General features: G+C 37.2%; 1 protein-coding gene across 1 annotated transcript in view; it reads left to right on the top strand.

Annotated features, from left to right (window-relative positions):
- Window positions 1–25,838, top strand: part of Rit2 (Ras like without CAAX 2) — a 321,744-nt gene that overhangs the window by 84,153 nt on the left and 211,753 nt on the right. Inside the window, exon 3 of the mRNA XM_038331534.1 lies at window positions 23,519–23,592. Within this exon, the coding sequence (XP_038187462.1) occupies window positions 23,519–23,592 (74 nt within the window). The remainder of the gene's footprint in view (window positions 1–23,518; window positions 23,593–25,838) is intronic.

Here is a 25,838-nt window from a genome sequence, read left to right as displayed (position 1 = left end):
AATACCAAAAAAGTATTCTAACATTTTTTTGTCTTGTCATTTAAAATGTATTCAATCTTTTGATATTTAAATAGCAAAACCTTGGTGTTCTCTTCTAAAACAAGAAAATAAAATACATGTGAAATCAGCACCACCTCTTAAATGTTGCAAGGAAATGCCCCGTTTAGTATTTTTGTTTTTTAATTTTAGAAGGCAAAAATCAATTATGTTAGGTGAAGGTCTCTGGAAAGCACCATGAACCTGGAGTAACTTTAAAACAAATCTAGAAGAAAAAGACTGACAAAGAGCTGGGAATGTGTCAATAGAAAGAACTGATTCAAATTCACATTTGAAGGTCTATGATGCAAAATTTTTCTGTTAGGTCTAGGACAATTTTGTTTTCAGAATTAAAAATTCTTGTTTGGTTGATTTTTTTTTCTTTTCATTTTTAATTAGATTAAAAAAAATACCAATCCAAGTTCCCACTCCCTCCCCTCCTCCCATTCCCTCCACACACCCTCCAACCCCACCCCATCCAGTCCTCAGAGAGGGTAAAACACATTGCTTTGTGGAAGGTCCAAGGCCCTCCCTACTGTATCTAGGCTGAGCAAGATATACATTCAAAGAGAATAGGATCCCAAAAAGCTAGTACATGCAGTCGGGATAAATCCTGGTGCCGTTGCCAGTAGTCCCAGTCTGATCAACAATTCAGCTGTCAACCACATTCAGAGGGACTAGTTTGTCCTATGCTTGTCCCTTCCCAGTCCAGCTGGAGTTGGTGAGCTCTTATTAGCTCAGGTAAACTGTTTCAGTGGGTGAACCTGTCATGATCTTGACCTCTTTGCTCATATTCTCATTCCTTCCACTCTTCAACCGGACTTTGGGAGCTCAATCCAGTGCTCTAATGTGGGTCTCTGCCTCTGTTTGATTGATTGATTTTAAACTCTGTTATTCCTCTGTCCTTCTCAGTCTAAATTTATTTGAGATACATTAATACAAGAGGTAGACCAGGTAATTACACACACACACACACACACACACACACACACACACACACACACACACACTTTCTTTTGTCTTTCATAGAGCAACCAGAGTGATATCCGTGTCCAAACACTGCTGGCTGATATCTTCACAATCTCATAATTGCTTCTCTCTCTAAATTTCACCTGTATCCTGTCCACTCAGACCACTCATTATTTGCCTGGCAGGACCATCTAGGTCTCTCCCTTAGACACACCACCGTGCCCTATCCAGATTCTGGTTCATCTGCTCACTAGTTATTTCATCTTAGAAGACCCTTCCACATCACATGACTGACTCCTTATCATTTCAAACATCAGCTTAATGCCATCTGTAGAGAGTCAGTTACTTCTCTGTACCACTATTTCAACTTTCTCTGCATAGTACTTATCAATATTCAGTATTTTCCTGGGCATTGTCATTGTAAAGGAACTGTAATGACCCACTCAGTAATCTTAGGAATACCAAAAAAGTATTCCAACAATTTATATCTTGTCAATTGAAATGTATTCAATCTTTTAATTTTTAAATAACCAAACCTTGGTGTTCTCTTCTAAAAGAAGAAAATAAAATACATGTGAAATCAGTACCACCGCTTAAATATTGCAAGGAAATGTCCTGTTTAGTACTTTTGGTTTTTAATTTCAGAAGGCAAAACCTAAATGCCTGTTATCTTTTTCATCGCTGTTTCTGGCACTCTGAGTTGTATCTTAAGAATATCTGTTGTTGGGAGGACAATTATACTTCCACATTTCTCATTAAATTATACTGTTGAGCATGGGAGAGCCTATTTATTTATTTCCTTTTTGTGGTTCTGAACACTGTATGCTAGCCTTGAACACATTTTGTTAACCCAGGTTGCCATTGAACTAGCATACATATTGCTACAGCCTTCCAAGTTGCTGGAATTTAGTCATGGAAAAACTTTAGAATTCAATTACCTTGCTTATTTCTTCCGTTTTATTCTCATAAAACTCATCTATGGCCATATGATGATATATGAAATCTGTGAAGATGGGCACATTGTAAATTAAAAGGTTCCAATTTCATCAAGTGAACTGGTTGCTTTCTACAATTTAATTGGACCTAAGATGTTCAATGACTATCTTTTTGTTTGTGAAATAATAATACAGACTGATGTATCGATTAGAACTGTTATCTATTTTAAAAGAAACTTTGCTTTATTTTTAAGAATTTATAATTATTAATAACTAGAACCTGAAAAATTTTGACAATGAAATAAAATAATACAATTAAGAAAAAAATAAAGCCCCTTAAACTGAGATAGGTATGTCAGAAAAACATAGAACAACATTTTTATATCAAGGCTGGATGTTCAATAAGTTCAATTTTACAAAGTTTAATTAAGCTGCAAGAAGTACAATACAGTGTTGAATAATCCACCATCCCCTTCTTCATTAAAAAGCCAATTTTACACTCATTTATTCTCATAAAAGATTGCTACCTAATTCAAGTTCTAAAACACAACCTCATTATTTGAAGAACTTCCTAACAAAATTTATAGTGTTTTTTTGAGGATTTGAGATTAGTCTGTGAAGAGCAACTGCTGCATGTGATAAACATGGAATAGTGAATAGCTGAAACCTTGGTTTGTGCAATGAAGGAAAATGCTTGCTGATTCACATTTTAACAATTAATTATCCTCACTGATGGCAAACAATTTCCAAATTGCAGTGGATGTGATTGTTTTCTGGAACAAATGAACAAGACTAATTTATACTGTGTACACCGCTTGGCAATAGCTGGCATTGTTAATTGAGTCTGGTGGCTGGAATAAGGGAAGTACAACAGAGGTGATAAAACTGGACATTCTCCAAGACACTCATTACCCACGTGACGAATCTGAAAATGAATGCATTATGCAAATCATAGGTTAAAGAGGCTCCCTGGTTTGGAGAGATACCAGCGTTTGAAATTGTGTGCAGTCTCAACACTGAACCGTGCGGGGGCCTGGGATGTGTCAATGTCATGCTTTAATTGGAATATGGTAGTGGGTGGAGCATGCTTTAGAATTAAACATAAATTTCCATAAGATTTGGTGTGATTAAAATGACATCCAATGATGCAGAAAAGCGCTTCTGAAATTGTCTTTAATAAGACCATAGAAATATTCAATCTGTTCCATGAAGGGAGGATGGATTGTAAAAATATTCAAGTGGCCTTGTTTCTCTAAATGCCACCATGGAACAGTTTTACCCAAAACTTCCTCTTTACTACTTCAGTGGTTTTGACACTAGAGGCGTTTATCTCTATGAGGGAAGCCTGCTTCTTTCTAAACTTTAACAGAAGGAATTAGAGTCTCAGCACCAATTCTGCTTTGTCTTAAATGACTCACTCAGCTTTGGTCAGGTCTACCGACTGAAAACCATACCTAAAGTTTTATTTTTCTTTCTTCTTTAAAATAAGGATACATTTAAAAAAATAAATATTTGTGACTGGCTTAGATACACTCAATCAATCTTTTCCGTGTTGGAAATGTTTAGGTATAAACATTGGAATGTTTTAGGTTTATTTACATTAAGTTAAGTTTATTTACTGGCATTCCTAATTGATAAATTGATTTCTATCTCATATTTTGAAATAAACGTGAATTTTATAAATTATCACTTTGAAGAACCTTTGGAGTGGTAGCAGGTGTCACATTGCCTGTCAGTAATTAATGATTTGGATGTTAATCAAGTATCTTATTTGATGTGTGGCACACTTTAGAAAGGCAAGCATGGTTCGTCATGTATTTAGCCAATTAAGAAAGGAGTTTATAAATATAGGAGGCTCTCCTCGTCTTTTTGGTTTTTCACTCCTCGAGGGAGTAACACTGATGCTACTTGATCAAATCTGATGGATTGCTACATGTATCTTCATCCCGCAGGGAACCTCACAGCATGCTCTAAAGGGAGGCTGAGCATTCCCCCTGAGGGGAGGAGGGCGCAGGGAGAACATGAGCTCCTTGAGACTTGGAAGCAAACATCTCAAAAGGTTCAAAAAGTCTCTGGAATTGAATAGATGCACTAGGCCCCTGCCTCTCCAAGTTTACCACAGGGATCAGGACTGCTGGGAGACACTCTTAGATGACCAGCTCAGCCGCCTAGAAGAGGCTCAGAGCTGCCGAGCTTTCCGGAAGACAGACTAATGAAGCTGCTCACGAGTCAGGCCTTGTGCTCCGTGTTTTCGGGTTTTCTGAGCCCATCATGGCTGTGGCAGGCTGTGTTGATGCAGCTGTCTTTGTCATTGCTGCCCCTGCATGTGGCCATCATCCAATATTCCTGTAAGCAACCCCAATACATTTCCTGGCTGATCACATTAGACTTTGATGGTGTCCTTACTTTGATCTGTTCTTTCCTTCATCTGGGATGGATGAATGTTTGTTTATGACTCCTCGGGAACAGATTCATATACAACCCTTTATGAGGTATTTATACAGGTCCATCTTAATTTTCACAACTCATACATATGTCAGATGTTCTCAGAGGTGTCAAGCCGAACTGCATGTTTGTTTAGTATTAAATAGTCAATATTTATTTTCACTCTTCCCTTAACTCTTTATTATTGTTTACTGAAAATAAAATTAAATTAAAAGCTTAATGATTCCATAGAAGAAAAAAAAACTTTGTTATATAATAACCAGTCAATAAACGGCAGAATCTTCCTTGTGGTCCCCAAATTACCTGCACAATGTCCACCAACAAACAACTCCTACTGTATCTGTTAAGTCTGGAGTGTAGCCCCAGCCCCTGGCGTCCATCCCAGCCCTCCTGGCCTGGGAGTATATGGGTCTGAACTCCAAATCCCAGCATGCCAGGTCCCAGGGGTCAGGACCACTCCCACAGGGTATTTAAGTGGGCTCCCAGAGGAGAAACACATGGTTCCGGGTTTGCATGTGCCTCCCGCTTTCCTGTCTCCCCGCCATGCGTTTGGCCACCTGAGAGTGCTGTATCTAATAAAATAATGGACATTTTGATTTGGTTTGATCTGACCTAATTGGATTCCTTTGCTCCGGTGGAGCTGCCCCCTTATATTTTTTTCCTAACAATATCTTTTTTTTCTAAAATTACATTCTTCTTTCCTTCTCTACCTTCTTCATTTCCTTCTCCATGGATATGTGTGCACATGTTTAGGCACAACACTAATCTATGCAGTTTCCCATAATGCTTGTGGGTGTCTGTTGTGTACCTTACTATACTAGTGGACACTTGGAATTTCCTCCCAAGCTGTAGTTTGATCTAGTGATTAACTTAAAATCATATTTGATATCTTATGAAAAGGCAAATTTATAAATCATATTGTACCTTATATCCAAAGGCAATGTTGACAGCTATTAATAATTATTAGCAGATATAAAATGTTGACATTCCAACAACTATAATTTCTGTATTTCTTATTCTATGGAATGCTTTATAAAGTAAAATATTCTGTCAAATGTTGTTTATTTAGTGATTCATTTTATGCATAAATTCCATGAGGTTTTTTTTTTTTAAATCAGTTACCAGTTTTCTAAAGGGGAAGCTGATTTTCTAGTCTTTGCATACTTGATCAATCTTGTCATCACGAAGTTACTGGTTTAAAATATTTGATGTGTTTTATTTCTTTTCCTCCACTGTCCTTAGTATAGTCCTATTGCACATTGTTTGCAAATGGCTTGTTTTAAAATTGTCTTTGTGTTCTTTGAGTATGATTCCATCAGTTACAAATTGCTTTCTCCTGGTTTAATGTGTCCTTGGTTCATCTTATTAATTTCCCACTCCAGAACTGGGCATAGCATTTCCATAAAAGTCCTGCTTGATGTTATTGTAAGACACATGATTTAAGATCACTTGTAATAATAGGTTTAGCCAAAACATAGTTCCCCTTTGTAAATGTAACTCATTGATATTTTGGAGCTTCCTTCTCTGTCATGTGTTTGTATTTCTCCTGAACAGTTTCACTTTTTAGTTTATTTTCCCTTTTAGAATTTTCTGGTTTAGGTTCTGCAAGTCTTAAGGCATCATTGCTTATATGAAACCTCTCTACAATATTATTTATTTTTATTTGTTTATATTTATTTTTTGTATTGTGGTATATGTTCTGTGTGTGTGTGTGTGTGTGTGTGTAATTAGGTAAATGTAGAAACCAGAGACTCATATTGGGGTGTATTCCTCAATTGTTCTCAACTTAATGTTTTGGGGCCAGGTTTCGTTCACTAATTGACTACACTGGCCAGCCTGTGAGTTCAGGGCATCTACCCATCTGTGTCCACAGCACTTGAGTAAAAGACTTGAGTATGTTACATATTTGGTTTTTATGTGGAGGTTAGGGATCTGAACTTGTTTTTTTCTTGAATTACATGCTTATAAAGTAAGAATTCACCCATTGAGACATCTACCTATAATATTTTCTTTCTTGCTGTCTCTTCCTTCCTACTTTCCCTCCTTCCCCCTTTTTCTCTCTCTTTTATTTTTTAACACTTTATGGCATAATTTTCTACTTCAAGTTAATTTTGAGGGTACTTCTGTTTCTGTTTTCTTATCCCACTTTTATTTTTTAATAAAAGTAACTTTAATGAGATGCATTGGATAACAAAAAATTGCGAAGTGTGTTGGCAGATAGCTCAGCAGCAGAGCACTGGACCTAAAACATACAAGTCACAAATTTCGATCCCCATACTGCTAGAACTAACTAACCAACCAACCAACCAACCAAAATAAATGTGAGCATCCCCTCAATAACCCATTAAGGAGCACTTGACAACTTCTGTAAGATATATTTTCTTCCAATATAGTATTTGTATTAATTATTTGGGCATTTTGTGCAATGCAACCTGATCACATTCACTTCCCATTCCTCCCAGGTCCACCCTCCCACCTTTGTGTCCCTTCAACCCCCCAAAAGAACAGTCCAGACCGGTAGCTATTGAAGAGAGCCATTGAAAACTGTGATAAGGATGCTGAAGTATAGCTCTTCCCAGCATCTTCTGGCGAGGGTGAGGGGCAGGCGTGCATGGGAAGGACTCAATTTTCTTTAAAGGTTGCTGGAAGTTTGCTCCAGTGAGTATATAGGCAACACAAATTGGTCTTCTTTCACTTTTATCTGAACCTTGTTTTTGTGTGTTCTCTGTGAACCACTCACTGTTAATTCCTTTAATCTCCAGAGCTCCTTCTCAGTGTGAACATTTGTTGACTAACATCTTGGCCAGTGATTTTTGGAGAGTTTAGAGAGCATCTTACTCTGATTGCTTACTGATCATCCCTTTTCTTTCTAAGCCATTAGCAGATTCAGACCCTGCCTAGAGGCAGGCACTGTGGTCTACAGGCTTCCTGACCTCTGAGTGACTAGTGCCCAAGTCTATCAGACTTCAGGTATTGACTGCTGTATTCTCTTGCATAGAAGCTAACGATAAGTGGTGTCTACTTTTTAGTAATGTTTCTAAACCAGTTGCATTTGGGTGCTATGGACTATTTAGTCATTTAATCTTCTTCCTTTTCCTCCTCTTCCTCCTCCTCCTCTTCCTCTTCCTCTTCCTCCTCCTCTTCCTCCTTCTTTTTCTCTACAGACTCCTCTACAGAAAACCAGAAAATCACAACCAATTAAAATGCAGAGTTGTGGAGCCCAGTCCCACTGGATAAATCTATAAAACACTCTTAAATCTAAGGCTTAGAGAACATTGTAGAAGTAGCAGAATAATGGTAAGAGCCAGAGGACCAGAAAATTTTCTGTGATACTGTGTTTCCTAAAATATCAGAATCTATACCCATAAAGTTTCACCAACATTACTGCCTAAACATGAGCTGAACAAGGACGACAATAGACATGCCAAAGTATATGCAGGAAAGCCCGTAAAACTTTAGCCATTCAGGAACTACATGCAACTAAAGAAGTCTGATAGTGGGAGAAATAGTCTTCTCCGATGAAGAGCATACCAAGTGCTTATCAAATTCCAAATTTTATCCTCTCCCATGCTCCCCACGCTCCCAATTTACTCAGAAGATCTTGTCTTTTTCTACTTCCCATGTAGATTACATTTAAATATTTTCTTTTCCAATTTCCATTTGCTTTTGGAAGTTCCTGGTGATTGGATGGGCACAGTTTACAATCTAGGATACTCTCTATTTTCATCCACTCGCCACCCTAATTTCTCTTGTAACAAGATATAAGCATTAGTCTGACAAAATAGGTCAAAGAAAAAAAACTGAAATGGCACAGACATACATGCCACCATTGTTTCAGTGAGTTGACCCATGGAGGACTGTCTCAGTAGAGAATGCGTCTAACTGTTCTTACATAGATTTTAAGTAGATCCAGCTATGGGGATCCTAAACAAAGCACCAATGTCTGATATTTTTTTAAGTATCTTCCAGTAGAGGACAGCTTTTGAATTATTTCCGTGCATTGAAATTTTGAATTTGCATTATTTACTTTGAAGACATTTTCACTAACAAAGAAGTGAATCATTTTATCTCATTAACTGAGCTATACCCAAGCAAGAACTTCAAAAAGGAAATGCTCAAGGTTATGTTAAATTATGTATAGCTCTATGGTAAAAGGTGTTGTGTGAAGAGGCAATAAGGAAAATAAAGTTGAAAATAAGTAAAATGAAACTTTCATCCCCTTTGATCAAATCTTGTGTGCTCTTACAGAACAAGTACAGTTTAATCACCAAGTTCTACTCATTGGTCATTCTATTGTTACCATTCCCACATTTCACATCTCTATTTCTACAATCCCTCATAATAAAGTTGGATACATTTCAAGAGATATCTATGCTTGACCTTTTTTTTTTTTGCCACATCTGCAGACCATGTATGCCTATACCATTTTCTTTCCCCAAAATTGATTTTTCTCATTGGAATTGCCTTACCAACACAGCTTCCCCCTTTACACTTAACTAAAACATATTTCTAAAAGTTTTATCCAAAATTGAATACTTTGATTGGTTTCTTCTATCTCCAATAATGTCATGGGTTTGGGATAGGGCTTAATTTTTGTTTACATGGGACCCCTTAAGAATGAGAAGGTATTAAACATCTACTGCATGAGTTCTCTTTTTAATTTATTTTTAAATTGATTTTTATTGAGCTCTACATTTTTCTCTACTTCCATCCACGCCTCTACCCTCACCTTCAACCCTCTCCAATGGTCCCCATGCTCGCAATTTACTCAGGAGATCTTGTCATTTTCTACTTCTCATGTAGATTAGATTCCTGTAGTCTCTCTTGGGGTCTTCATTGTTGTCTAGGTTCCCTGGGATTGTGATTTGTAGGCTGATTTTCTTTGCTTTATGCTTAAAAACCACTTATAAGTGTATTTCTGTGTTTGGGTTACCTCACTCAAAATGATGTTTTCTAGCTCCATCCATTTGCCTGAAAATTTCAAGACGTCATTACTTTTTTCTGCTGTGTAGTACTCCATTGTGTAAATATGCCACATTTTCCTTATCTATTTTTTGGTCAAGGGGCATTTAGGTTGTTTCCAGGTTCTGGCTATGACAAATAATGCTGCTATGAACATAGTTGAGCACATGTCCTTGTGATATGATTGAGCATCCTTTGGATATCTACCCAAAAGTGGTATTGCTGGGTCTTGAGGAAGGTTGTTTCCTAATTTTCTGAGAAATCGTCATCCTGATATTCAAAGGGGTTGTACCAGCTTGCACTCCCACCAGCAATGCAGAAGTGTTCCCTCTTCCCCACAACTTGTCCAGCATAAGTTGTCATCAGTGTTTTTGATCTTGGCCATTTTTACAGGTATAATATGGAATCTCTGGGGTTGCTTATGTAAACTATCACATCATTAGCAAATAGTGAGAGTTTGACTTCTTTTCTGGTTTGTATCCCCTTGATCTCCTTTTGTTATCTAGTTGCTCTAGCTAGGACCTCAAGAACTATATTGAATAGACATGGAAAGAGTGGGCAACCTTGTCTGTTCCTGATTTCAGTGAGATCACTACAAGTTTCTCTCCATTTAGTTTGATGTTGGCTGTTGGCTTGCTGTATATTGCCTTTATTATGATTAGGTATGTTCATTGTATTCCTGCTCTTTCCAAGACCTTTATCATGAAGGGATGCTGTATTTTGTCAAAAGCTTTTTTGCCATCTAATAAGATGATCATGTGGTTTTTATTTTTCAGTTTGTTTATATGGTGGATTATGTTGACAAATTTTCATATGTTGAACGATTTCTGCATCTCTGGGATGAAGGTGACTTGATCATGGTGGATGATGGTTCTGATGTGTTCTTGCATTCGATTTGCCAGTATTTTATTTAGTATTTTTGCATCAATGTTCATGAGTGAGATTGGTCTGTAATTATCTTTCTTAGTAAATTCTTTATGTTGTTTGAGTATCAGGGTAATTGTAGTCTCATAGAAAGAGTTTGGCAAAGCTCCTTCTGTTTCTAATGTGTGGAACAATTTGAGGAGTATTGGTATTAGTTCTTCTTTGAAAATCTTGTAGAATTCTGAGCTGAAACCATCTGGTCCTGTGATTTTTTTGGTTGTGAGACTTTTGATGACTGTTTCTATTTCTTTAGCAGTTATAGGTCTGTTTAATTTGCTTATCTGGTCTTGATTTAACTTTGGTAAGTGAAACTAATCCAGAAATTTTTCCATTTCCTTTAACTTTTTCAATTTTATGGGGTACAGGTTTAGAAATATGATCTGATGATTCTCTAGTTTTTTTGTGTGTTTGTTGTTATGTCTCCCTTTTTATTTCTGTTTTTGTTTTTTGTTTTTGGATATTCTCTCTCTGCCTTTGGCTAATTTAAATAAAGGTTTGTCTATTTTGTTGATTTTCTCGAAGAACCAACTCTTTGTCTCATTGATTCTTTGTATTGTTTTCTTTGTTTCTATTTTGTTGATTTCAGCTCTCAATTTGATTATTTCCTGCCATCTGGTTCTCTTGAGTGAGTTTGCTTCTTTTTGTTCTAAAGTTTTCAAATGATCTGTTAATTCACTAGTGTGAGACTTTCCCAGCTTTTTTATGTAGGCATTTAGTGCTATGAACTTTCCTCTTAACACTGCTTCGTGTCACATAAATTTGTGTATATTGTGTGGTCATTTTCATTAAATTTTAGGAAGTCTTTAATTTCTCCCTTTATTTCTTCATGACCCATTGATAATTCAGGTGAGCATTGTTTAATTTCCATGTGTTTGTAGGCATTCTGGAATTAGTGTTGCAGATGAATTCTCGTTTTAAGCCATGGTTATCTGATAAGATACATGGGGTTATTCAATTTTTTTTAACCGGTTGAGCTTTGTTTTGTTTCTGAGTATGTGGTCAATTTTTGGGCAGGTTCTATGAGGTGCTGAGAAGAAGGTATATTCTTTTGTTTGTATGAAATATTTTATAGATGTCTGTTAAGTCCCTTTGAGTCATAACATGTGTAAATTCCCTTATTTCTCTGTTAATTTTTTGTCTGATTGACCTCTCCAGTGGTGAGAGTGGAGTGCTGAAGTCTCCCACTATTAGTGTGTGGGATTTAATGTACAATTTAAGCTTTAGAAGTGTTTCTTTTTACATATGAGGTGGCCCTTGTATATGGGACATAGATGTTTAGTATTTAGAGTTCCTTTTGATGGATTTTTGTCTCTTTTGATTGATTTTAGTTTGAAGTCTGTTTTGTTAACTGTTAGGATAGCTAAATCCATTTGTTTATTAGGTCAATTTGATTGGAAAATTTTTTCCCAAACCTTTACTCTGAGACGATGTCTGTCTTTAAGGTTGAGATGTTTTTCTTGTATGCAGCAGAAGAATGGATTCTGTTTTTGTATCCAGTCTGTTAGCCTGTGTATTTTTATAGGTGAATTGAGTCCATTTATATTAAGGGATATTAATGACCAGTGATTCCTATCTCCTGTTATTTAGTTTCTGTTGTTGGTGATGTTAATTTGTGTGTTTTCCACTTTTTTGGGATATGCTACTGTGAGATCATCAATTATTTGTTTTTGTTGATGAAGCCAACTACCTTGGGTTGGAGTTTTTCTTCCAGTACTTTGTGTAGGGCTGAGTTAATGGCTAGGAGTTGGTTAAATCTGTTTTTTATCATGGAATATCTTGTTTTGTCCTTCCATGGTGATTGAAAGTTTTGCTGGGTATAGTACTTTGGGCTGGCATCTGCGGTCTCTTAATGTCTGCAAAACGCTTGACCAAGACCTTCTGGCTTTCATTGTCTCCATTGAGAAATCAGGTGTAATTCTGATAGGTCTTCCTTTATATGATACTTGGCCTTTTTCATTTGCAGCTCTTAATATTCTTTCTTTATTCTGTATGTTTTGTGTTTGATTATTATGTAGTGAGGGAACTTTTTTTTTATTTTTATTATAAATTTCTGCCTCCTCCCCACCTCCCATCCACTCCCTGTCCCTCTCCTGTCCAGAGAGCTGTAAGGGTTCCCTGCCCTGCAGGAAGTCCAAGTTCTTCCTCCCTCCCTCCAGGCCCAGGAAGGTGAGCATCCAAACAGGCCAGCCTCCCCCACCCCAAAGCCAGTATGCGTAGAAGGATCCAAATCCAGTGTCATTGTCCCTGGCCTCTCAGCAGCCCTCATTGTCCGCCATGTTCAGGGAGTCCGGTTTTATCCCATGCTTTTTCAGTGCCAGTTTAGCTGGGCTTGGTAAGCTCCGAATAGATCAGCCCCACCATCTCAGTGGATGGGAGCACTTCTTGCAGTTCAGACTTCCTTGCTCAAGTTTTCCCTCCTTCTGCTCCTCATTTGGACCCTTGGGTGCTCAGACCAGTGAACCAATATCTGCCTCTGTCTCTATCTCCATCCATCGCCAGATGAAGGTTCCCTCACGGTCCTGACTTTCTTTCTCATGTTCTCCCTCCTTCTGCTCCTCGTCAGGACCTTGGGAGCTCAGTCTGGTGCTCCAATGTGGGGCTCTGTCTCTATCTCCATCCATCGCCAGATGAAGGTTCTATGGTGATATGCAAGATATTCATCAGTATGGCTGATCTGGCCTTTTCTAACTCCCTCTCCTCAGCTGCCCATGAAACTAGCTGGGGGCATCTCCCTGGATACCTGGGAACCCCTCTAGAGTCAAGTCTCTTAATAATCCTAAGATGGCTCTCTTAATTAGGATATATGCTTCCCTGCTCCCATATCCACTCTTCCTATATCCCAAGCATCCCATTCCCCCAAGCTCTCCCCATCCTCCCTTTCATGAGAAAAGCAGAAGGGGAACTTTTTTTTTTGATCCAGTCTATTTGGTGTTCTGTAAGCTTCTTGTATCTTCATAGGCATATCTTTCCTTAGGTTGGGAAAGTTTTCTTTTATGATTTTGTTAAATAGATTTTTTGTGCTTTTGAGTTGAACTTCTTCTCCTTCTTCTATACCTATTATTCTTAGCTTTGGTCTTTTCATGGTGTCCCATATTTCCTGGATATTTTGTGTTAAGCTTTTGTTAGATTTAATGCTTTTTTTCTTTGACTGATGAGTCTATTTCCTAGCTTGTATCTTCAGCACTTGAGATTCTCTTTTCCATCTCTTGTATTCTGCAGTTTATGCTTGCATTTGTAATTTTCTGATCATTTTCTCATGATTTATGTCTATAATTCCCTGATTTTGTGTTTTCTTTATTGTCTCTATTTTAGTTTTCAAGTCTTGAATAGTTTCTTTCATATGTTTGATTGCCTTTTGATTACCTTTTCTTGGTTTTCTTGAAAGGATTTGTTGATGTCTTCTGATTTTTTGTTTTTCATTTCCTTCATTTCTTTGATGGAATTTCTCATTTCCTTTTTAAGAGTCTCAAAAAATTTTTCCTGAAGTTATTTTTTTAGGTCATTTTCTTCTGCTTCATCTATATTAGTGGTTCAAGTCTTGCTATTGTAGGGTCACTAGATTTTACTGGTGTCTTGTTGCTCTTTGTGGTGTTGCATATGTTCTTTGTCTACTCATTTTTTCCTCTAATTGGTGTAGTTGGGGTTGTCTGTGACTCTGGTGATTAATCTTCCAGGTGCCAGTGGATCCAAGACTCAGATGGTTGCTCCTTGAGGTGCATTCAGTGCCAAGGTTCCAGTTATCCAGTTGTTCTCTCCATGTTCCTGGAGGTTGCCCAGAGCTCCCAGGGTTTGCTATTCCTGTGGAGTTCAGTGTCACAGGCCTGCTCTTGCCTAGGTTGCAGGCTCAGACCTTTTTCTGTAAATGTCCCTGGTCTGGATCTGCTCCTGCAGAGGTCCCTGGCTTGAGGTTGGTCCTGCAAAGGTCTCTGGCTTTGATCTATTCCCTCAGAGGTCCCAGATTCTGGTGCACCCAGACATGCAGAAAACCTGGCTCAGGCTTAGTTTTTCAGAGGTCCCAGACTGCTGCCTAGACCTGCAGAGGTTTCTGTTTCCTGCCTGCTCCCTTGGAGGTCCAAGGCTCACACCCAGATCCACAGAGGTCCTGACTCAGGCCTAGTTCCTGGAGGTCCCAGACTCACTCTTGTACTGGCTGGGGTCCTGGCTCAGGTCTACTCCCTTGAAGGTCCCAGATTCATGCCCAGACCTGCAGAGGTTTCTAGCTCTGGCCCACTTGCTCATTGATTGCTCCTCTGTACCTGCTCTTGTGGAGTTCACTGTCTCAGGTCTACTCTGGCCCAGGTCGCTGGCTTAGTCCCGGCTCCCCAAATGTTCATGATTTGGATTTGCTCCTGCTCCTGTGGAGCTTACCATCCCAGGCCTGTTCTTGCCCATGTCACTGGCTCAGTCCTGCTTTTGTGGTGTTTGCTGCCTCAGGCCTGCTCTGGCCCAGGTTGCTGGCTCAGTCCTTCTCCTGTGCAGTTTGCTCACATGAGCTCTCTTAATCTCTCCCCCAAAACCATTCTCAGCACTTATCCCTTGAGTTCATCACCCTTTATCTCTGTAAGACTCAGAATTTCTTCCCCTCCAGCAAACAGAGCATTTCATCTGTAGGCTTAATAGGAGAGGCCATGTCTCCAATGTTCTATAAACGAAGATGTGTTTGACACCTTTCTAACCCAACCTCCAAGGCTCTGTAAATACTGTACTTCATTGACTCAAGCAGAAAAATCTTATCCCCATATTTTTTATTAAAACTGCTATTTTTAATTTAAATATCATTATCATGTCCTCAGGCATTAAAGAGAAAACGAAGATAGAAAATTGTATTTGTCTCCACTGAGTGTTGTGCTACAAACTACCCATTGCCAATATCATCAGGAACCCTTACAATTCCAATTATAACAATTCCTAAGCCATCATTATCATCCTCAAGTTTTACACATCTTTCCATATAAGTATGTATTCTCTTAAACCTCTTAATCATTAATAAAATGGTAAACACAGTAGGGCAAATGGAAGAATAATCTAGAAGACTTTCACCATTTTGACAACAATCTGTGATTTATCATGGTGGAGGAAGCCATTTAAACACTTACTAGTCCTATCAATCATCTTTGCTGTCATGTTGTATTTCTCTATTTGTCACCTGGGATTACAAGTCAAATACCTATCTGATGTACTTTTTCATGCATGGTTGTGATTCAAATGCCATCACACATTTCTTGGATTCATAAGACACCATTAATCATACAAAATACTTTTTCACTCTGTTGAAGGAGACTTCAAGTCTAACACCATACCTTGGAGTTGCAGTTTCTCTTTACAAATGTTAGTTCTATCTTCTGGTTCTCAATAGGATTCTCCTACAAAAAGAGAAAATAAGAAGTCTGGAAAATATAATATTTCTAGCAGTTGTCAGAAGTCCACCTTGCCTTTTTTTGCTTATCATTTTCTTTTCCTAGATGCATTGCCTTTGTGTCTTCTGTGAATCTTCTCTGAAGAATAATATAAATAAAGCTAAAAGCATCTAATAATGTGGTAAGATCCCTAATACACTTTGATCTACGTACTGTTTCCTCCTCTGTTTCTGTTCTCAGATCACTTAATAATGGCTGGCAGTGTAACTGGTTTTAGAACTTACTTAACTTACCAACTTGAACAATTGACACAGATTTCCAATGTAAACACTTTTATGCTCTATGATCATGGAAATATCTTTTAACTGCCAATGTATGAGTCATACACACTAATAAATAACCAATTAGCTTTCTCCTTTTCTAAAATCCATATCCTCTGATTATTTTCACTGGTGGCTAGTATGTATTTGTATGAGTATGAGTGTAAAATTAAGATTAAGTAAAAGAAACTTCTGCCTTCACAGTCTAAAACAACTTATGTTGTTATGAGTATTGCCATTTCAAAAAATATATGCCTCAATTTTGAATATCAAATTAATATGAATTTATCGAAGTAGCAAAGGACACTGCATTTCTGTTATTTAGTACCTACTAAAATACATAACTAAGACTGTGTTAGATTTAAGGAACAGAAATTAAAAGTGAAGAATATCCTGAATTTAGCAAACAGTAAAGTTTTCTGCATAGAAAATTATAAATTATCTTTTCTTGATAGTTGAAAATAGGTCATGAAAAGAAAATGATATGTTTATCTTCTCCAGTTATAAAAAGCTTTTTCATCTATAGAACTTGGCCAAAAGACCTAGATTCATAGTGACATAGTCATCACTCATTCAACTTCGTAAATTCTTTTCTTATGGTGAGAAAAAGAAGTGCTATTCACTGGCTCACATATGGAATGCTTGATTCCCAGGGAGTGGTAGAAATCTAGGAGATTCTAGAAACTTAACAGGGTGGGGACTAGCTGGAGGAAGTAGGTCACTGGGCTCTGACTTTGAAGGTTATACTTGGTCCCCGTTAATTGCTTCCTTAGTGCCCAGTTCCATTCTTCCACGGGCAGAAGCTGCTTCTCTGGCCATCATTGTCCGTGTCATGACATTCTGTCCAGACACGTGAGGTGTCCACTCACTGAAACCTCTGAAACCATGATTGAAAAAAAGCTTGCATCATCCTAAGTGGTTTATATCAGCCATTTTCCACAGTGACACAACTAACCCTTCAGACCAATCTTCTATTTCTGTTAGGAAGTTTAGCATCAGAAATGTTGGTCCATGCCTATATTACCTATTCAGGATAAAAAAGCAGGAGAATGGCAAATTTAAGTTTCTTCCTAATCTACAGAGTGATTTTTAGTATTAGTATTATTAGTATTAGTATACTACCCCTGTCTCAAAACATGTTTAAAGAGAGTCCATTGATATATCTCAGTAGTACATTTGCTTTGAAGATATTTGGCACTAAGTTCAGCTCTCAACAAGAAGCAACAATAAATTACTTTGTCAAGACCTATAAATTATTTTATTGACCCCTCAAGATTTTGTTTGCCTTGTTTGCAAAGCACAGTGGATTCTGAGTGCCTCCTTGCTACTGAAGGTAGAGCACTCTTGTTTATTTTTTATTTTTTTATTATTTATTTATTTTATTATTATTATTAAAAATTTCCCCCTCCTCCCCACCTCTCATTTCCCTCCCCCTCCCTCTACTCCCCTCCCTCTCCCTCTCCAGTCCAAGGAGCAGTCAGGGTTCTCTGCCCTGCAGGAAGTCCAAGGTCCTCCCCCCTCCATCCAGGTCCAGGAAGGTGAACATCCAAACAGACTGGGCTCCCCCAAAGCCAGTACATGCAGTAGGATCAAAACCCAATGTCATTGTCCTCGGCTTCTCAGTCAGCCCTCATTGTCCGCCACGTTCAGAGAGTCAGGTTTGATATCCATGCTTTTTCAGTCCCAGTCGAGCTGGCCTTGGTGAGCTCCCATTAGACCAGTCCCACCGTCTCAGTGGGTGGGTGCACTCCTTGCGGTCCTGACTTCCTTGAGTCAGGAATATGAGCAAGCACTCTTGTTTTTATAGATTCTTACTTTCACTACCTTTGTAGCTGGTTTTGCATAAAAGCCAAAGTTCTTGGGTCTTTAGTTTCAGCTTATACCTGTACCACTTATTTTTCTGTGCTTTTTGGCTTATTTACATATGTTGAACATCTCAGTGTCTATTATAGAATGTTTCCGGACCAGTTTACATGGTCCAGCAGTTTATTAAAATGTAGATTACTAATCCAGCTCTGGACTAAACTAAGATTTGCATTGCAACAAGATTTTCAAAAAAACCTACTTTTCTGGGAATGTTTTCAACACTGATTTATCTTATTATTCAAGCCACAAACACAAAACCAATAAAATAAACTTTTCTTCTCTCTATGGAAATTTCATTTTTGCATCCCTTAGAGGGTCTAATAATTTAAGAATTGTCAAGTTTTACAGAAGGAAAGTATGGAATCACTTATGTAGTGTTCCTCTGTGCTAAATTTAGTTTTGGTGTATATACACAGTGTTCAGTTGCTTTAACTCTGCTCAGCATCAGTACATAAAATCGCTTCATTTTTCTCATCAGTTTAAGAAAGAAACTAGAAGGAAATGAATGCCCCCCCCCATGAAAACAGCTCTTCAGGATGCTGCTCCCACCCTGAATCCTCTCAGGTTTTGGTGATCATGTACCTTCTGCACCATTGTTAGTCATTGGCTACTCTGCTGTTTTTGCATCCAAGGCTGTTTGCAGTACTTTTGGACCTTTTCACTTCTGTCATCCCTGACAATCATTCCCTCAAGGCTGCATTCTTCTTCCTCTCCTGACAGCTAAGCTTGAGCAAATGTGATCTTAGAATAAGGTGTTTATGGCTAATAATGTATTAATATTTTACCTCACTTTTAATTTTATTGATAACTAAGTTGTTCATCTCAGAAGGAATTAAGCATCAGGATGGACTTTGGGGGATCATGCTATACCAGTAAAAAAAATATTTGGGAATATAAAGGATCCTTGAAATCACTCCATATTCCATCCCCACAGACTATATTCATTAGCACTGTCAGAAAAGTCAGAAAGCTATCAGGACATGAAATTGAATTGGCAGAGAAACTGGACAAAAATATGATGAATAAATAGCAAATTTCTTTATATAGCATTATATATCTAAATCTTGTAAATTCTTATATATAAATTATCAATTCAAAATCTATATCTACATATGTATATAAATACATATGTGTATAAACACATATTATATATGTAAATTTTATGCCATATACAAATAATATATTTACAAATTTTAATTGGTCAAATATAGAACTCATTTTTTGAATAAGGGTGAATAATGTTTTGTCATGATGCAAAAAAGAATAAATAATATAACAAATGAAAAAGAAATGTTATGATGTCTACAGTATTATAATATGAATCATAATAGAAAAAACACATATACAAATGTCCACAAATATAATAGTTCCCAACCTAACAAAGAAAATACATCACTGAATACCTTGCATACATATTTCTCCTGCATACATGAAGTTTTCATCTTTTTGGTGTCTTGTCTAAATGCTTTCTATGTTCTGAATACATACCTTTGCTGCTCTGCATAACTTATACCATAACATGTTTTGCAACTTCATTCTCAGATTTTACTTATAGCCTTCACAGGAACTTTGTAACCAACCATCTGTGTCCTTTAGACCATGGTGAAGAGTCTGAAGGTCTTTGAGATTGACTATAAAATTGGTCTTCATTTCTATGTAAGAATTATGAAGAAGTAATCTGTTTTTAAACCCACTCTGTGCTACAGAACCTCTGAAAGGTAGCTTCCACAAAGATTAATAGTTTCATCTTGGCTTTGGTGAGAGAAGACTTGGCTTAGAATGGTATTACTCACTAGTAGACTTCTGTACATTCCTATTTTCTAGCAGAGTCCTTAAATCTATGTGGATGATGCTAGTGCATTGATCCCGATGTTAGTGTCAAATACAGATCACGGCTGGAGGCATGATGTCAATCTGCCGAAGACTGTTGGCAGACCCTAGGGTATGTGGTAATCTACTATCTTGGCATTAGGCTTTTCATTAGTAGGGCATCAGCACCCTAGCAGCAGGTAGACATGGATGTTGCCAACTTCCCCCACAAGAACCTGTCTTCAGGTTTATGAAAACATTTTAGCTGGTGCTCACATCAAATAAAATTGCCACAGATATAAATAAACTAGATTCCATTCTCACTGTTAGAATCTGGGAAAACAATATATAGTGCCTCCTAGTTCCTGTGCAAACCCAGGGTTCAGACCTTCATGACAGCATCATCTCAGCCTGGTCAGTATGGAGAAGGGTTTCCTTTCTCATCCTGATTCATTCAATAAATGAAACTGAGATTGCTTTCAAAACACTTTTTACAGCCCATAACCTTAAATATTCTGGATATTTCCATGAATGTTTATGATCACGGGGGGGGGGGGTGGTGACAGCAGAGTTTAAATAATTTTATATGTCTCCTCCTGAAACCTCAGTCTTCCTCTCTGTTTTCTGGTGAAGCTTCTGAAGACTAAGCAAGCTCAACAGCAAATCCTACGAGTGCTCTTTGTTTTCTGCCTAAATAAATTAATTTCTAAAAGTTTGAGACAGAGCACTTATCAAGGTATAGTGTGATTGCCTGCTTCTTTATGCATCCCCGTCAGATTGCAAACTCCATGGGGGTAGCCACAGCTGATGACTTTTCAAAATTGTACGCATTGTGCCCACCAGAGTTGGAGGGCACACTACACACTCAAATGTTCAGTGAATTTATTGTTGATAAAAAAATTGATCCAAATGCAGATTTGTACCCATGTTGTATCCTCTGGATTTAATCAAGACAGAAGAGTTAGTACTGTCCAAGACTTCTACTCTACATATATATATGTATCATGCATGTACACAATAAATACGTATACACACAGATGCTCTCATATGTACAACAGACAAGATTTATGTAAGAAGACCTCCTAGAAAGGCCCCCAAATACCTTAGTTGAGCCATTGTATTATTTATTTCCTTTTAAAAATATTGGGTCAAAAATATTGTGTCAACAATTGCTATCTTGGAGAAATACTCAGGCTCAAATTTATAGAAAACAGTTTCAGTGAAATATTTTCAACAATATAATTAAATCATGAAAGAAGTTTTCAAGTATTATAATATGTTAAAATCATGTAGTGAAAATTCAATAATATCTTCTCAATTACATATTTTATGGCTTTAAATGGCCTTAATATTTACAACTAACATTTTAAAGTTACATATAAATACAAATTTCTCTGAGAAAGAATTAAAAGGTTTTCCAGAATACTTCATGCATTTTAAAATATCCAAATATCCAAAAATATATTTGATGATTGTTGAAAATACATCTTGTTAATCCTCTGTGATTTTCTGCTTGGTAAATATGCATTTGAATATGTACAAACAGAAATAGCAGACAAGTTTTTGATTCATATAGTTTGGCTAAAAATTCACAGCATAGTGTATCTTGAATGTGAATTGTGCTTTTTTTGTTTCCAATGTACTATGACATGTGCTCCTCTGTAGAACCATGTAAGAAGTCTTGTTCTTTATGTACAGTTTTCTACACTTTACAAACAAGGTAGATGGCTGACCAACACAGTCTACATATAATGTGATGGATTAAAAACTTAAATATAAGCCTTTATTGTTTTAGTTTATAAAATTCTGCTGTAGGAGTAGAGTGAAGAACAGATACTCTGCTCTCATGTTAAATACCTGCACGTCGAGATGAATTTTAAGGTGGTTGGTGCCTCCATGATTGCAGTTCTATTGTGCTTTTCTGTTTAAAGAATGTAGCATGCAGCTGTGATCATTTCTTCCTGAAGAAGCTTTGTGTACATTTAGCCTTTTGCTTGGGAAGATAAATGAGCTCACTTCAGGGTAGGCACTATAGGCAGATGGTTGAAATTCAGGAAAGGGTTTCTATGCATTCAGCGGAGTGTTTCTGACAGTCTGTTTCTGCATGGGTAGCCTCAAAGGGAGTAGGTGAATGGGAACTGAAAGAAAGATTGTTTATGGAGAGGAAATGAAAGGGATTAGCCTCTATTCAGGCCAGAAAGGTGACCCAGATTTCTCATACTAGAATGTATACATCGATGGGTATATGTAAAAAGAGAAAAAAAGTCTTGGCTCCCTAGCCCGATTTTAGTTCCCAGCTGGTTTACATCTATTATTTTTGAAGAGGTTTTTCTGATCTCGAAAGAGGCTCCTGTTTAATGTGAGTCCCAGGTGCTGGCTTATTACAGCGTCAGATGGTCAAGCAGAGGGCCCCAGCCTTGGTTACTCAGCACCCCAAACTCTGCATGCTGCTTCCTGGGTGTTTGTATTTAAATAAGCAAGCATGCAATCTGAGGCTCACTTGTAATCTTCACTCTGTTAGGAAACTAAAAATTAACTCTATGTACCATACAAATAAAAATAAAACAAACAAACAAAACCCTGTGATCCCACCTTTATAAAGTGGCTGAAAAAATAATAATTGGATAAAAAACCTTATAATTCCTATGATTGTGCACTATTAAGTGTTCTTTGGGTTCTGTCTGTGTGATTCTTTGTCTATGCACATCACACACATGTGTGGACATGTGCACGTGTGTCTTCCATCTCCCTGAGCAAACAAGCATTTAGTTTGTTGGAGGTTTTCAGCACTACTCATCAGAAAAAAATCTCCTATGGTTGATCAGTATTACTTTTTGAATAAAGATATTTTAAAATAATCCATTTGTCCAGTTGTGGTTTAAAAATAGCAGCCTGATAATTATTGATGTCTCCGAAGTGATGCTCTAAATACTTTCTGGCAATGGATCTGTCAGCATCTTCTTTACAATATAAACAGTGAACAGGGCAAAATAAGACCTTTGGGAATCCATGAGATCAAGGTCCCAGAATTGCCAGATGACCTTAACCCACTGTTACACTTCATCAGGCTGCAATCTGTTGTGGTAGGTTAAATGCAATAAGACCACACATGGATATAAATAAAGGAAGACATTCAGAGGCTTGTCAGGGCTTCATATCCAGGCAAACATGTTAGTTATTGTTATTCAATGATTCATAGACATGCATACTCGGTGTCTCCTGTACTGAAAATGTAGTACTTTCCCACCTTCCTTCTCTCAGGAAATATCAAAGCAATCTCTTCAACTGTGGATATTAGAAATATAAAGGTTTATATAATTTTGTGGTCTGTGCAAGAATGAATTTCCAAATCCAGTATCATGATGTTTCTCCATGTAAGCTTTTGCTTTTTGTTTGTTTAGACATATTTATTTTATTTTGTGTGTAGAATGTTTTGCTTGCATGTAGTATGTGCACCACGTGTGTGCCTGAAGCCTACAGAAGTCAGACGAGGAAATCAGATCTCCTGGAACTGGAGTTACATACAGTTGGTTGTGAGCCATCATGTGAGTGCTGGAAAAAGAACTTGAGTTTTTTGGAAGAAAAAAAGGCTCTTAACCACCAAACTACCGTAGGAGGAAAGAGCTGCTTGTTGGTTCCCGCTGCCCAGAACCAAAATAATCACACAGAAACTGTATTATTTAAATCCCTACTTGGATCAGAGGTGTGTGTCACCACACCCAGCATTCTAAGACACTTACAGATTTCACTATCAACTCTGTTATATTCTTTGCTTTCTTCATATATTATTTAAATAACTTATAAATAACTTAAAGTGTCTTTTTACAAAATTTCAAATTCAACCCCAGTTTTTCTGTGGAAAACTCATAAGTGAAACTTTTCTTATGTTTTTCAGAAGATGCTTACAAAACCCAGGTGAGGATTGACAATGAACCTGCTTACTTAGACATCTTGGACACTGCCGGTCAGGTAGATGATGTTTTATTTCTAATAATACTTGTTTTATTTTTGAAAGTATAATATAATTACATTATTTCCCCTTCCTTTTTCTCTCTTCAGCACCTCCCAAGCAATCCTCCCCAACTCTCTCTCAAATTCCTTTCCTTTAATTATTGTTTAGATGATATGTTTAATAAATCTGACCAATATCAGTTAAGTTTGTGTTTAGCTTCTTGCACACTGACTGTAAAATAGATGACTTTAATGCTTCACACAGGAGAAATAATTTGCAATATCAATAGTATATTAAAGATGAAAAATAATTTATTTGAAAAGGTAAATCATATTTAAAACTCCCCTTGATAGTCTAAATATAAAATTACACATTCAATTACTGCATTGTTAATGAAATTATAAAATCAAGAAAATAGCTTCTTATTTTTACTCAAATGTAGAAATTCTGTTTGAAAGCAGGAAAGGGAGGAGTGTAAATGATGTAAATATAGTGTACCAATGTGTATAATTCTCAAAAAATGAAACAGGAACAAAATAAACAGAATAAGAGTACTCTGGAATAATTATAAGAATAAATATGAAGAGATACATCTCAGATATGCATGTCAAATGTCTTTCTGTGGTGCAGGAGAATTGTCTGTATTCTGTCAATCATGTATTTTAATAAAACGCTGATTGGCCAGGCAGGAAGTATAGGTGGGTCAACCAGACAGGAAGTATAGGAGGGGCGATGAGAACAGGAGAATGCTGGAAAGGAGGAAGCCCATTCCTCCCAGTCCAGCCTAGACCACTGAAGAGGCAACATGTGACCTGCCCGGCTGTGAAAGGTACCGAGCTGTGTGGCTAGCATAGATAAGAATAATGGATTAATATAAACTACAAGAGCTAATAAGAAGACTGAGCTAATGGGCCAATCAGTTTTATAACTTATGGAGATCTCTGTGTGATTTTCTTTGGGGCTTGCCAGCTGTGGGGTACCGGGCAGGACAGAAACCCCGACAAGCAGGTCCCTCCATGTTACATTGCTGTGTAGGAGGGTGAATGCTTTATTTAACTTTATACTTTCCAGATGATTGTTAAAATAAACCTGTGTATTATGAGCCAGGTACAATCCATAAAAATTGAAAATAAGCAGAGTAATGAGAGAAGTCTACATAAGAAGGTTTTAATGCACATAAAGAAAAAGGCCTGAAAGATAAGGTAAGAAACCCATGTGCATATTATGTACCTATGAATATAAGCAAACAAGAAATCATAGTGAATGGAAATACATATTCTTGTGCTGGAACAGATGGCAACCATCAGTGGTTTATTAAATAGAAGCCAGTCTCACCTACATTTATTGAGAAGGTATGGAGTGAAGCAGAACTTGGGGGCAGTCCACTTGTCTAGAGTGGAAGTGACCCATGTCCCCCATACACAAAAGGGAAGATGAGCTAAACCTTGCAACCTCATCAGAGGATAGAGTTTTCATTTCAAAGCAATTTTATCTGTAAAAGTGACATTTTGCATTAGTAAAAAAGCAAACACCTTTAAAACTCTAATTTTAATATTAAGGCCAAATGGTGAGCCAAATTTAATGAGAACATTATAAAATCATACAAATTCTAGATTACAACAGAAGTCATTAGGAGTGAGACTCTGTTGTGGACACAGTTTTTTTCTTTTCATTATTTTTGAACTTAGAGATTCAAAATTTGCATATACAAGTTACAGAGGTACATTTGATCCCAGCATCAATCAATAAATAAAGTTTAAATTTTCATCTCTTTTGCATAGGTGCTTCTGAATGACTGTAGAAATTAGGGTGTTGATGGTGAGCAATACACTAGAATTGACAATCAATTTCTGTATTATGAATTATATGCTAACCAACCCATTTGTTTCTAGGGACTTTGAACAATGAACTAATGGAGAAATTTCTAAAGACTTTGGGGACATTAATTGGAAATTTATCTCAATTATTCAAAAGGACATTCTTATGTAGGACAAAGTACACTAATTTCCAGAAGAACTGGAAGCCTAACTGGAAAAAACAGAGTAGTCTAAATTCCAGTTAAAGACCTTTTAAAATAAAATTATCGTCAACCACCCAAATAGTTATTTTGATAAGTCAACTCAGCATAACTGAAAATTTCGATTAGAAATATGTTTTATAGAATGTGAATCCCTTCATTTGTTGAATGAAAAGGTTGGTTCTCTTCTCCACTGGTCATAGGCTTGGTCATGTTATCACAGATGATGCTGTTTTATTGGAGGAT

The sequence above is a fragment of the Arvicola amphibius genome, chromosome 5, assembly GCF_903992535.2.
Source record: "Arvicola amphibius chromosome 5, mArvAmp1.2, whole genome shotgun sequence".
NCBI classification, from domain to species: Eukaryota; Metazoa; Chordata; class Mammalia; order Rodentia; family Cricetidae; genus Arvicola; species Arvicola amphibius.
Note: the sequence above shows the minus strand (reverse complement) of the source record. Positions and strands in the feature narration are given on the sequence as shown.